We start from the raw sequence: 12865 nt of genomic DNA, 5'->3' as shown, positions 1-12865 counted from the left end.
AACAAATTAACCAAGCACTTAAACGAATGATTACATATTGTGATGGTGTTATAGAGCAAACCACAGGGAGCTTTGAGTGAGAGTAGAGAATTTCGATCCCTGGGTGGGGAAGATCCCCTGGAGGAGGAAATGGCAACTCACTCCAATATTCTTGCCTGGAGAATTCCATTGACAGAGGAACCTGGAGGGTTACAGGCATATAGAGTCGGACACTACTCCATAGAATCGCAAAGAGTCGGACACTTCTAAGCAACTGAGTACAGTACAGCACACACACAGACGATTCTCGAGGGGTGGGGATTATACTTCCATTGATGAGTCCATATTGGCCTCTTTCAGGAAGGGGCGTTCCAACTGAGAACTGCAGGGTGAGGAACTTGAGTGCAGAAAATGAGAAGAGAAGGAGGCTGCTGGGCACCAGGGTCAGAGCAGCAAAAGCACCCCAGACCCCGGTACACAGAAGCGGGCAGGACACCAGCAAGCAAACAGGACACTTGGCCACGCTCTGCTGCAGAAGCTCAGAGTTTCCCTGGCTTCCTGGCAGCAGCCTGACCCGTAATGTAAAGAAGAGAGTCTATGGGAAACCTGACCAGGCATCTTTGCTGAGGGTCATTCTGTATTCCTATTTCCCCACACTAGTTCGCTTAGTATGTCAGCAAGATCCCCTGGAGAAAGGACAGGTTACCCACGTCACTATTCATGGACTTCCCTGGTAGCTCAGATGGTAAAGAAACTGCCTGCAATGCAGGAGACCTGGGTTCAATCCCTGAGTCGGGAAGATCCCCTGGAGAAGGAAGTAGCAATCCACTCCAGTGTTCTTGCCTGGGGAATCCCCATGGACAGAGGAGCCTGGTGGGTTACAGTCCATGGGGTCGCAGAGTCGGACACGACTGAGCGCCTAAGCATAGCACAGTACAGGCTATTAGGTGGATGAAACCCTCACAGTAAGACCCTTAGAGACTTTTTGTGCATTTGGTCAGAGTAGAACATCCTGTTTGGCAAAGATGATGAGGCTGTGCTCTTTGGTTGCAGTATCAGGAGGGAAGGTTTCCCTCTGTGTGGACACATGTTTCCACTTGTGGTTCTGCATCCCTGGCTTGGCCATCACTTCCACTCCTGAACACACCTTGGTGGCTGGAGACACATCTTCCCACAGTGAGACAGAGGAAGCTTCTGTCTCTAACCATGACCACAGATGACATACTTCAAGCAGCCTTACTGCTTGCTCTTGAAAACCATAAGTGCAAATGAAAACTGTAAGTGCAGCAATTTATTTTGATGCCATTTGCTAGAACAACCCATTTTGGTTCTGTAGAAACCACTGCTCTTATAACAGTGAGTGAGTGATTTTGGGTCCCCATGTGTGGTGCCTGGCTATTCTCTCATACCTAGACTGAACCATGTGAAACTGCAACTGTTGTTGGTCAAAAAGGTTGAATGTGGGCAGTGTATGCAGTTTAACCTCAAGTTCTGTGTCACTTACTAGGCAATTTTACCCACTTGCAATATTGCCAAAAATCTTGCATAATAAAATAACTTCCAAGCAAGGACATATTCTCAGAGTTTTAAGAAATACTTGCTTTCAGCTGATCCTGCTCAGTATGCCCACGTTAGAGGAAACAGTTCAGTTTAGTTCAGTTCAGTCACTCAGTCGTGTACAACTCTTTGCAGCCCCATGAACCACAGCACGCCAGGCCTCCCTATCCATCACCAACACCCAGAGTTCACCCAAACTCATGTCCATCGAGTTGGTAATGCCATCCAACCATCTCATCCTCTGTCATCCCCTTCTCCTCCCACCCTCAATCTTTCCCAGCATCAAGGTCTTTTCCAATGAGTCAGCTCTTCACATCAGGTGGCCAAAGTATTGGAGTTTCAGCTTCAACATCAGTCCTTCCAATGAACACCCAGGACTGATCTCCTTTAGGATGGACTGGTTGGATCTCCTTGCAGTCCAAGGGACTCTCAAGAGTCTTCTCCAACACCACAGTTCAAAAGCATCAATTTTTCGGCTCTCAGCTTTCTTCACAGTCCAACTCTCACATCCATACATGACCACTGGAAAAACCATAGCCTTGGCCAGATGGACCTTTGTTGGCAAAATAATGTCTCTGCTTTTTAATATGCTATCTAGGTTGGTCATAACTTTCCTTCCAAGGAGTAAGTATCTTTTAATTTCATGGCTGCAATCACCATGTGCTGTGATTTTGGAGCCCAGAAAAATAAAGTCAACCACTGTTTCCACTGTTTCCCCATCTATTTGCCATGAAGTGATGGGACCAGATGCCATGATCTTAGTTTTCTGAATGTTGAGCTTTAAGCCAACTTCTTCACTCTCCTCTTTCACTTTCATCAAGAGGCTCTCTAGTTCTTCTTCATTTTCTGCCATAAGGGTGGTGTCATCTGCATATCTGAGGTTATTGATATTTCTTCCGGCAGTCTTGATGCCAGCTTGTGCTTCTTCCAGCCCAGAGTTTCTCATGATGTACTCTGCATATAAGTTAAATAATCAGGGTGACAATATACAGCCTTGACGTACTCCTTTTCCTATTTGGAACCAGTCTGTTGTTCCATGTCAAGGTCTCTAACTGTTGCTTCCTGACCTGCATACAGGTTTTTCAAGAGGCAGGTCAGGTGGTCTGGTATGCCCATCTCTTTCAGAATTTTCCACAGTTTATTGTGATCTGCACAGTCAAAGGCTTTGGCATAGTCAATAAAGCAGAAATAGATGTTTTTCTGGAACTCTCTTGCTTTTTCGATGATCCAGCGGATGTTGGCAATTTGATCTCTGGTTCCTCTGCCTTTTCTAAATCCAGCTTGAACATCTGGAAGTTCACGGTTCATGTATTACTGAAGCCTGGCTTGGAGAATTTTAAGCATTACTTTACTAGGGTGTGAAATGAGTGCAATTATGTGGTAGTTTGAGCGTTCTTTGGCATTGCCTTTCTTTGGGATTGGAATGAAAACTGACCTTTTCCAGTCCTGTGGCCACTGCTAAGTTTTCCAAATTTGTTGGCATATTGAGTGCAGCACTTTCACAGCGTCATCTTTCAGGATTTGAAATAGCTCGACTGGAATTCCATCACCTCCACTAGCTTTGTTCATAGTGATGCTTCCTAAGGCCCACCTGACTTCAAATTCCAGGATGTCTGACTCTAGGTGAGTGATCACACCATTGTGATTATCTGGGTTGTAAAGATCTTTTTTGTGCAGTTCTTCTGTGTATTCTTGCCACCTCTTCTTAATATCTTCTGCTTCTGTTAGGTCCATACCATTTCTGTCCTTTATTGAGCCCGTCTTTTCATGAAATGTTCCCTTGGTGTCTCTAATTTTCTTGAAGAGATCTCTAGTCTTTCCCATTCTATTGTTTTCCTCTATTTCTTTGCACTGATCTCTGGGGAAGGCTTTCTTATCTCTCCTTGCTATTCTTTAGAACTCTGCATTCAAATGGGTTTATCTTTCCTTTTCTTCTTTGCTTTTCTCTTCCCTTGTTTTCACAGCTATTTGTAAGGCCTCCTCAGACAGCCATTTTGCTTTTTTGCATTTCTTTTTCTTGGGGATGGTCTTGATTCCTATTTCCTGTACAATGTCACAAACCTCCATCCATAGTTCATCAGGTACTCTGTCTATCAGATCTAGTCCCTTAAATCTATTTCTCACTTCTAGTGTATAGTCATAAGGGATTTGATTTAGGTCATACCTGAATGGTCTAGTGGTTTTCTCCCCTTTCTTCAGTTTAAGTCTGAATTTGGCAATAAGGAGTTCATGATCTGAGCCACAGTCAGCTCCTGGTCTTGTTTTTGCTGACTGTATAGAGCTTCTCCATCTTTGGCTGCAAAGAATATAATCAATCTGATTTTGGTGTCGACCATCTGGTGATGTCCGTGTGTAGAGTCTTCTCTTGTGTTGTTGGAAGAGGGGGTTTGCTATGACCAGTGAGTTCTCTTGGCAGAACTTTATTAGCCTTTGCCCTGCTTCATTCTGTACCCCAAGGCCAAATTTGCCTGTTACTCCAGGTGTTTCTTGACTTCCTACTTTTGCATTCCAGTCCCCTATAATGAAAAGGACATCTTTTTTGGGTGTTGGTTGTAGAAGGTCCTGTAGTTCTTCATAGAACTGTTCAACTTCAGCTTATTCAGCATTACTCGTCGGGGCATAGACTTGGGTTACCGTGATATTGAATGGTTTGCCTTGGAAACGAACAGAGATCATTCTGTCTTTTTTGAGATTGTATCCAAGTACTGCATTTCAGACTCTTTAGTTGACCATGATGGCTACTCCATTTCTTCTAAGGGATTTCTGCCCACAATAGTAGATATAATGGTTGTCTGAGTTTAATTCACCCATTCCAGTCCATCTTAGTTCACTGATTCCTAGAATGTTGATGTTCACCCTTGTCATCTGTTTGACCACTTCCAGTTTGCCTTGATTCATGGACCTAACATTCCAGGTTCCTATGCAATACTGCTCTTTACAGCATCAAACCCTGCTTCCATCACCAGTCCCATTCACAACTGGGTGTTGTTTTTGCCTTGGCTCTATCCCTTCATTCTTTCTGGAGTTATTTCTTCACTGATCTCCAGTAACGTATTGGGCACCTACCGGCCTGGGGAGTTCATCTTTCAGTGTCCTATCTTTTTGCCTTTTCATACTGTTCATGGGGTTCTCAAGGCAAGAATACTGAAGTGGTCTGCCATTCCCTTCTCCAGTGGACCGCATTCCATCAGACCTCTCCACCATGACCTGGCTGTCTTGGGTGGCCCCACACAGCATGGCTTAGTTTCATTGAGTGAGACAAGGCTGTGGTCCGTGTGATTAGATTGGCTAGTTCTCTGTGATTGTGGTTTCAGTCTGTCTGCCCTCTGATCCCCTCTCTCAGTGCCTACCATCTTACTTGGGTTTTTCTTACCTTGGACGTGAGGTCTCTCTTCACGGCTGCTCCAGCAAAGAAGAAACAGAGATGCCTATACATGTTTGTTTAGAGGTTGCAGATTGTTAAAAAGTTTTACGCATGGTTTGCATACACCATCACCTCACCTGCTAACAGTGACAAGTTAGACTGTGCCACATTACGGTGTGTAATAGCCGATTGTTTTCAGAAAATCTAGAGCCATCTACTGGAGCCATCTACTGGGGTACAACTTTAAATTGTGTCCATATTTTTTTCTTAAAAAGATTAGGAGCTAAGTATCAAATATATATCTACAGCACCCTGGTCAACTAAGTATTTTCAGATGCATTCTGTTTTGCTAGATCATAACAAGACCATCTCTGAAAGTGGGGTTTAAAGAGCCTGACTCTGAGTACAAAACTTTCCCACCTTAAGTGGACAGGAGAAACCTGGACAGTCTGTAGTATGCAGGTTAGTTCCGTGGATCTGGGGTGGATATGACGCTGTTCCCCAGGCGCTTCTGCTCACCTGAGCCCAGAGCAGGGCTGTGCTGTGACTGCGGCTTCCTGAGGAAGCCAGCAGAGGGCGCTGCCGCTCCACTCACACTTGGCCTTCAAAGGCCCCCCGGCTGTGATCAGCGCTTTTTCACAAGCATTGATAGCAACCAGTAACACCTCTCTTCCCTTTGCAGCGTGGAGAACAGGCCTGGATTCGTAGCTGTGGAACTGCGGCTGCGCAATTACTACTACGACGTGGTGAACTAAAGGCTCCCATGCCGTCTGTGGCTGCCTTTCAGCAAATGAGCGGCTGCGGAAAGACTATTCTAGTGCGTTGATTTTGAGCCTTCATCTCCCTCTGCCCATCGGGAGAGACGGCTCAGGTGGACCGTGTCCGTGACTGTTATTCCCCCAAAGCCTGTCCTGGAACACGCCCTCCACAAAGTCAGCCCGTCCCAGAGAAGCGGTGGGAAGACAGACAGACACCAGGACTAAGGAGCCTGTGGCTTCGTGAGTGTCTCTTGTCCATGCGGCACGTTGTTTGCAGGATTTGTTTGCAAATTCCTTTCTCACTTTCCAGTTCTCCGGCTCCTGGGTTGCATTTGAACACAGCACCACCATGGCGTGCTGAGCCCTCTTGCCCACCTCGCCTGCGATTTCTGGAAGATACCTTTGGCTTGTGGCACCTACCAGGGAGGGAAAGGAGAAAAGAAGAGGTTTGACTGCCTCTAGAACATGGCTCCGCCAGGTCCTGAGACTGAGTCCTGCCACTGAAAAACTTTCCCCAATAAAAGTGCTTTTGAGGCTTAAAAACCAACAAACAAATCAGGCTGCATCCGTGCAGTTTTTAAGCCCGTAGCCCAGTTCAGGGAAAAGAGAAAGTTTGGATCCTGCTTTTGCTCCGTGTGTTCTGAGGCAGAAAGTTCGGGTCTACGTGGAAAATGGGGCCTGCTGGAATGAATTGGCTTGGCCTCCTCTCCCCGCAACAGCCCCTCTCCTTCAGACTCTCTGAAGACTATACTTGACTGAAGACTAATAAAGAAGGTTTTCTGTAAAGATCCAGTATGGGAGAAGGTGCCCATCATCTCAGGTCTGACCAAGGACAGACTGCAGGGTGCTGCGGGCTGTTGTCTGCTTATCCAAGCTTCCTCTGCTGCAGCTGGAATTCCCTGACTTTTTCTGTATTCATAGTAAGGGACAACCTGATGGCCAAGGCCATCTAAAGATAAATTTCTGAGGCAAGTATTAATTCAAAATAAAGCCAAAGACCCTGCCCTGCCCACAAGTAAGCCTCATTGAGTATGATTTTCAGTTGAAGCTACAAGACCCAGGAAATCTTTTCTAGTCCCCTACTTCTTAGTTAATCCTGACTATTGTTTGATCATATGCAGGACATCAACTCATTGATATCAAGTTTGCTGTAGCCCTTAAAGGTAGGTGTTAATTGGTCATCCTTCTTAGGTCTGTCAAGACACATAAACTCAGACCATCTCATCATCAGTTGCGTCTACATCCAGCTGATGGCCAGAGGAGGAGGCCCCACTCCTAACAGGGGAGCTAGGCACAGAGAAAGGCAGTGGTCAGCACTCCAACTTAGCCAGGAAAAGACATGAGTCCCCTGGTGGAACTTGTGTTAAAAAACTTTCAGAACCTACCCATGCTTTTTGGAATCATGCCACCTGGTGGTTTATTCACTGTGTTAAAGAGAGGATCCCTATGTGCTGAGCAGATACTCAATGCACAGCACAGCACATTGAAATTATAAAGATTAGTGACACAATCTCTGTGGTCAAGCTGTGTAGAATTATCAGAGGAAGATCTGGATAAAGCGAGGATGGCATCTAAGAAAGAGGCCATCCATACACACTGCTGGACTCCCAGGGTCCTTCTTCAGCCCTAAAGTGTGTCTGTAGCTGAGGCCACATGCATACAGGAATAAAGGGTGTGCATGTAGTGAATGTGCAGAGCTCTTTCCTTCTTTCAAGTGGGATTGTCCACTGCATCGCATCTCCTCACCCCTCCCTGGCGTCAGGGGAAGAAGGACATCTAGAATGCTAGTGGGCAAAAGAAACCCAGCCTGGGAGGCAGACAGCACTTCCCCCTCCCACTCTGTCCTCTGCTTCTCCCCCAGCAGAGAGAGACCTGAGTGTAGAATTCCCCCTGTGGCCAGTGTCCACGTCTTATCCAGTGAAAATTGTGTCCTGTGTGATGGGTAACTCTCCTTTCCCCTGGGGTCACAGAGGAGGGGACACAGGGAAGGCAACCTTGTAGAAGAGGGATTTGTGATGTAAATGAGCAAAATTTGGAAGGTTAGGGCTTCCCATGGGGCATCTGGCCTGGGCTGGGCTTTCAAATGCGTGCTGCCCTTCTGATGGTTCTAAGCGCGTCTTTACCCTGATCTGGGCTCACTCCATGTGCCTACACCTTTCAGTTCACATTTAACAGGAACAAAAGGACAGTGTGATGGACACATTGCCCTGGCCAGCGTCAGTTGTCTGCTGATGCCATAAACACCTTGTTCCTTAGTGGGACCAGAAGTTTTTGTAACAGAAGCATAATTCATTCTGTGGATAAAACAATAAATGCTTTTTGTCTGAACCTGTTCTTTCCCTGCAATTGCTGGTATCAGCCTTGCCTTTGCCACTGGATGGTGCCAACCAATGACTGCAGAACCCCACCCGGGTTTTCACATGTGGGGCAGACTGCTGGAGTGTCAGGCCTCCAGCCTCCCGAGGAGCACAGTTGACCAGTTAATCTGGGCATCGTATTCTCCATTCATTTCAGAAGAGCAATCTTTTGTCACTGGACTTTTTTTCAACTGTAATTTTTAATAAAAAATTTAAATGAACTTTGTGATGAGTTGCATGGATGCAATTAAAATGTGATACTTGTACTCGGACACTATCATGTCCGACTCTTTGTGACCCCATGCACTGTAGCCCGCCAGGCTTCTCTGTCAATGGGATTTCCCAGGCAAGAATACTGGAGGGGGTTACCATTTCCTCCTCCAGGGGATCTTCCCAATCCAAGGGTCAAACCTGTGTCTCTTACGCCTCCTGCATTGAAAGGTGGGTTCTTTACCACTAGCACCACCTGGGAAGCCCAAAATAGGATAGGTATACTGTCAAATAGCATGTCCAATGTGCAGCATGTTTAAAAACAATGTTAAGTCCTCAGCCACGGTCTAAAATGGTGGATGTTTGCAGGCTGGTGGGAGTGGATCTGGAAGTTTCTGCGTGCACATAAGGGAAAGGCCTATTGATGAGGGCCCTGGGCCATTGAGCTCCTTTGTTCATGGGCAGGGGTCTGCCCAGCCAGAGCCTTGCCGGCTCACAATGTATCCTAACGGGTGTGGGCTGACAACACAGAAATCCCAAAAGGGGCCAGAGCAGGGCTGTGGGTGTGAACTTTCCCTTTGTACACACAGCTTATGGAGCATTGGGGGTGACAAGGAAAGAAATCCAGAGCCCCCATTCCCTGTTTTAAAGGAGGCTACACACACATGCATGGACATCACATAGACACATACCTTGCACATAACATACCTCATAAACACACATGCCACACACATGTACTGAAGCTATTCCAAACGACCACTTCATTGGAATTCACTGCAAGTGTAAGGCAGACATCCTGCCGTGGGATACATAACGGCGGCTCTGTCAGGTCTCTTCTACCTGCTCTATGCCAGGGTCAAGTGCCAGAGTTTCTCATGGCTGCCAGCCTCCCTCCAGCGCCACTAGAATTTCTCCAGCTCCTGGCAGGCAGAGGTCTGAAGGAAACCTGGATTGACTGGCCTCTCTCTCCCTCGTTGGGCCCTGAGATCAGGACAGCCCCAGGACAGGAACAACACAGCCTACCAAAGAGCCCCTTGGCGGGTTGCCCCGGAGGCAGAGACGCTCCAGCACTAACCCTGGGGGAGTCGCACAAACTCAGCCTCCTGATGTGCAAAACTGCCGCTGAGGGTTACCCACTGACTGCCCTGCACACGCAAGTGCCAGGCGCAGAGGCGGGATGCAGGGCGGGGCTGCGTATTCTAAACATGCCCGGGTCTCCGCAGCACGTGGCCTGTGGGAACCCTGCCGGCCAGCAGGTGGCGCTGAGTGATGGCGCAAGAAATGGCTTCTTCGACCTCAGGGAGAGAGCAGAAAACTAGCAATCCCGTTTGTGGTCACTGAGGGAGCAGAACCCAGCGATCACATGTTTGTGACCACTGGAAACGGTGACGTGAAGTGGCTTTATCACCAAACTGAGCTTGGGCTGAGAGAGATGTTAAGACCTGTGGCTTGACTTTCCAAAGGCAGGAAGGGACTTCAAAACCAGTTAATAAACACTTTCTCACTGCAGAAAAAGCACCTGCTAGACTTTGTCCGTCCAAGCTGCAGGTAGGATGAGAGTTGCTGGGGCCCAAGGGAAAGGGGTTAGCAGAGAACAGCTGCCTTCCTGTAAGCTGGGGTGACTTCTTGTCCACTCAGTCGTTCCACTGAAATTGTCGACTTGAGAAAGAGAAGGCATTTTCCCCATTGCACCCACACAGGCCAAACTGAGGAGCCTGAGAAGCAACCCCCCTTATGGAAAGTCCTGTGATTACTGTAAAGAAACATACCCAGTGACCACCTGATACAAGGAAATGGCAGCTCCTCATGTGATCCGGAACTGCCCACCAATTTGTAGACGCCTAAGACCAGGAGTGGCGATGGCTCCCAGCTTCTGAAACATACAGCTGATTTTCAGAAAAATAAAAATAACTCAAAGAGCCAGGATGAGATCTTAATTCAGGACAAACGATGCTGGCACTTCCTACTTTAGGCAGTAATTGCTTCCTTCTGGACATTGGCTTGTGGCCTCAGGATGGAATTCGTCCCCACCCTTAGAGAAAACCAGTCCTCTTGAATCATGGCCTTTCTCAGGCAATGAAAGTCCAGCAAAGGCAAAGTGCAGTCAAGCACCCAAGCCCTACCCCTTCTCCTTCTCCCTGCCATGCACCCAAAGAGAAGGCCAATAAACAGCTCGCAAGTGTCTTCCCTACAAATGTGAATCTGGAGACAGAGCCGTGCTGTGCACCCAGCAGTTCCCTGGTGAAATAACATGGCTGAGTGCATTTCCACATTAAGAATCCCGGTGTCCCTAGTCCAAGCTTCAGGGAATAGTGCAGCAAAGACCTTTTCACACATTTTTTGTAGCTCATCATTTTCCTGACTTCTTTGAACACAGACCCACCATTGTGCTCAAGGACAACTAGCAAGATGGAGCTGGTGCTCCTCACAGACTGGGAAACACCACACTTAACACGCAGGAGGGAGGGTCTCTACAGCGGATGCAGTGTGTTTGTGGGAAGGTGATTCTGTCCCTGAAATCAGCCAGGGACGCTGTTGTTGTCTAATTGTTAAGTCTTGTCTGATTTGTGTGACACTATGAACTGTAGCCCCTCGGTGCCTCTGTCCATGGGATTCTCAATACTGGAGTGGGTTGCCATCACTTTCTCTAGCGGATCTTCCTGACCCAAGGATTGAACTTGTGTCTACTGCATTGGCAGGCGGATTCTTTACCACTGACCACCAGGGAAGCTCAAGGAAGCAGTTACCATGTATTTATTGCTGAAAAACCAGCCCCATTCTGTTCTCATATGTGGGTTCTTTACACACCATATTCTCTCTCTCTCTCTCATTCACACACACACAACGCCAGGACACATATAATCACTCTTGCCTTCAAAGAAAAATAAATCAAACGATGGCATTTTCATACAGAAGGAGGGCGCGGGGCACATAACTTGATGTTTCATTACACAGAACTCTTTTTAAGACCACTTACTATTTTGTAGTTTTACAATATTAACCTACATTAAGAAAGAGCGTGGACTTTCCTAGCAGTCCAATGATTAAGACTCCTCACTTGCACTGCAGGGGACATGGGTCCAGTCCCTGGTCAGGGAGCTAAGATTCCGCACGCTACACAGTGTGGCCAAAAAACGAAAGAAAGAAAGAACATATTCCCAGAGCCACTACCACCACGTCCAGCAAGCATCCACCTGGATGGCCAGCACATCCTGAGCTGTGATTCGGCCCGTCTGTGCCTGTTTGAACTCGTGATCTCACCAGCCTGGCGCTGGGAGTCACCGCCCTCCGATGGGGTATTCGCTGACCAAGCGATGCTCTCAGCCCACATGCCACTCAGCTGAGGCCATTTCCAGGAGCTATTTTTTCAGCTAGGCGTTATTTTACCAAAGCCGTGAGTCATGAGACTTGATGCCTTTGCAATCTTTGAGGTCTTTGAATGACTCAATTTTCCATGACTACCATTCAGCTGTGGAACAGTGAGTGGAAAATGAATATTGTTCACAAACAACTCTTCCTCATTCATAAAAGTAAAGAGCCAGTGCCTAGTTGCTGTTTATTCTCCACAGCACATATGAAGTAATGACATCATGAATTTTCTATAAACCATCAAGGCTGTCAAAGCTGTTTGGAAGACGATGCTGTAAATACTCACGGCCTGTAAACAGCTGCTGAGTCCCTTCTTACCTGACTTGGGGGCAGGGCAGAGGCGTCAGCCTCGAAGGCAGCGAGCAGGTGAGGAAAGGCAGGAAAGATCACTGATCAAGAAAACCATTTTGGTAAGTTCAAGCCCTCCTCAGGGGGCTTGGGCCAGAAAGAAAATGATTTTCACCAGGGTAGGCGAGTCACCTGCATTCTCTGCACAGGAAGTGGGTTTTTGATTCCATGATATGCCCGGTGATGCTTGGAAAAGATCAGGAGTGGCATCTTCTCTCATACTGAAGGCACCCAGGACAGCACGACCTCTGGGCACTGGATGTCCCCAGAGAGCTTTCTGCCTGCTCAGGTGCCCAAGTGAGCAACCTTACCTAGCTGCCACCCCAGCACCAGCCAGAAATGAGGCACATGAGCTGCCCAATAAGCCCCCAGCCCACCACCTCCCGCCTCCTCTTCTTGCTTCTATCAACATTCAACCCTGAAGAAAAAAAACAGGATGCTTGATGAAACCAAACCCACTTATCTCTACCTTTTACCTCAAGCGATTATGTACACGGCAGGAAAACCAGACAGAAAGAAGGTGACCTAAATACACAGTTTGTATCAGGACACCAGGACCTGAGCAGACTCCACTCGGCTCAGAGATGAAGCCAACCTTTCGAGACAGACAGAATTGAGCGGAGGTGATCGCTCCTGAGAAAAGGGCTGCCCAGCTAGACCACAGCACAGCGCAGAGAGCCATGGCAACTGATCTACTCTGCAATCAGAACATTTAGACACTTGTTCAGTCTGGAAATTTCCTTTTCTTCAAGTCAGTACGATGTCCGTTCCTGAATGTCCTGCAATGAGATTTTTCTGTATCTTTCCTGGGCTTCATTCTTGGATACTAAGTCGTCATGTCCCCCAGTCTGCTTTCTCATTTAAGGTGAGGGTTTGCCTTAAAGTGCCACTGAGTTCCTTCTACTCCAAAACCCTACCTCTGT

At 47.4% G+C, this 12865-nt stretch overlaps 1 protein-coding gene across 3 annotated transcripts in view; it reads left to right on the top strand.

The window, feature by feature from the left end:
• The window catches only part of SYK (spleen associated tyrosine kinase), a 104797-nt gene extending 96608 nt beyond the window's left edge, over window positions 1–8189 (top strand). For all 3 annotated transcript variants that reach the window (XM_065947359.1, XM_065947357.1, XM_065947358.1), the window contains one exon: window positions 5583–8189. In XM_065947359.1, the coding sequence (XP_065803431.1) occupies window positions 5583–5655 (73 nt within the window). In that variant the 3' untranslated portion in view covers window positions 5656–8189. The remainder of the gene's footprint in view (window positions 1–5582) is intronic.
• The last annotated feature ends 4676 nt before the right edge of the window (window positions 8190–12865 follow it).

This window comes from Muntiacus reevesi, chromosome 10, assembly GCF_963930625.1.
Source record: "Muntiacus reevesi chromosome 10, mMunRee1.1, whole genome shotgun sequence".
Classification (NCBI taxonomy): Eukaryota; Metazoa; Chordata; class Mammalia; order Artiodactyla; family Cervidae; genus Muntiacus; species Muntiacus reevesi.
This window is presented reverse-complemented; position numbering and strand designations above follow the sequence as displayed.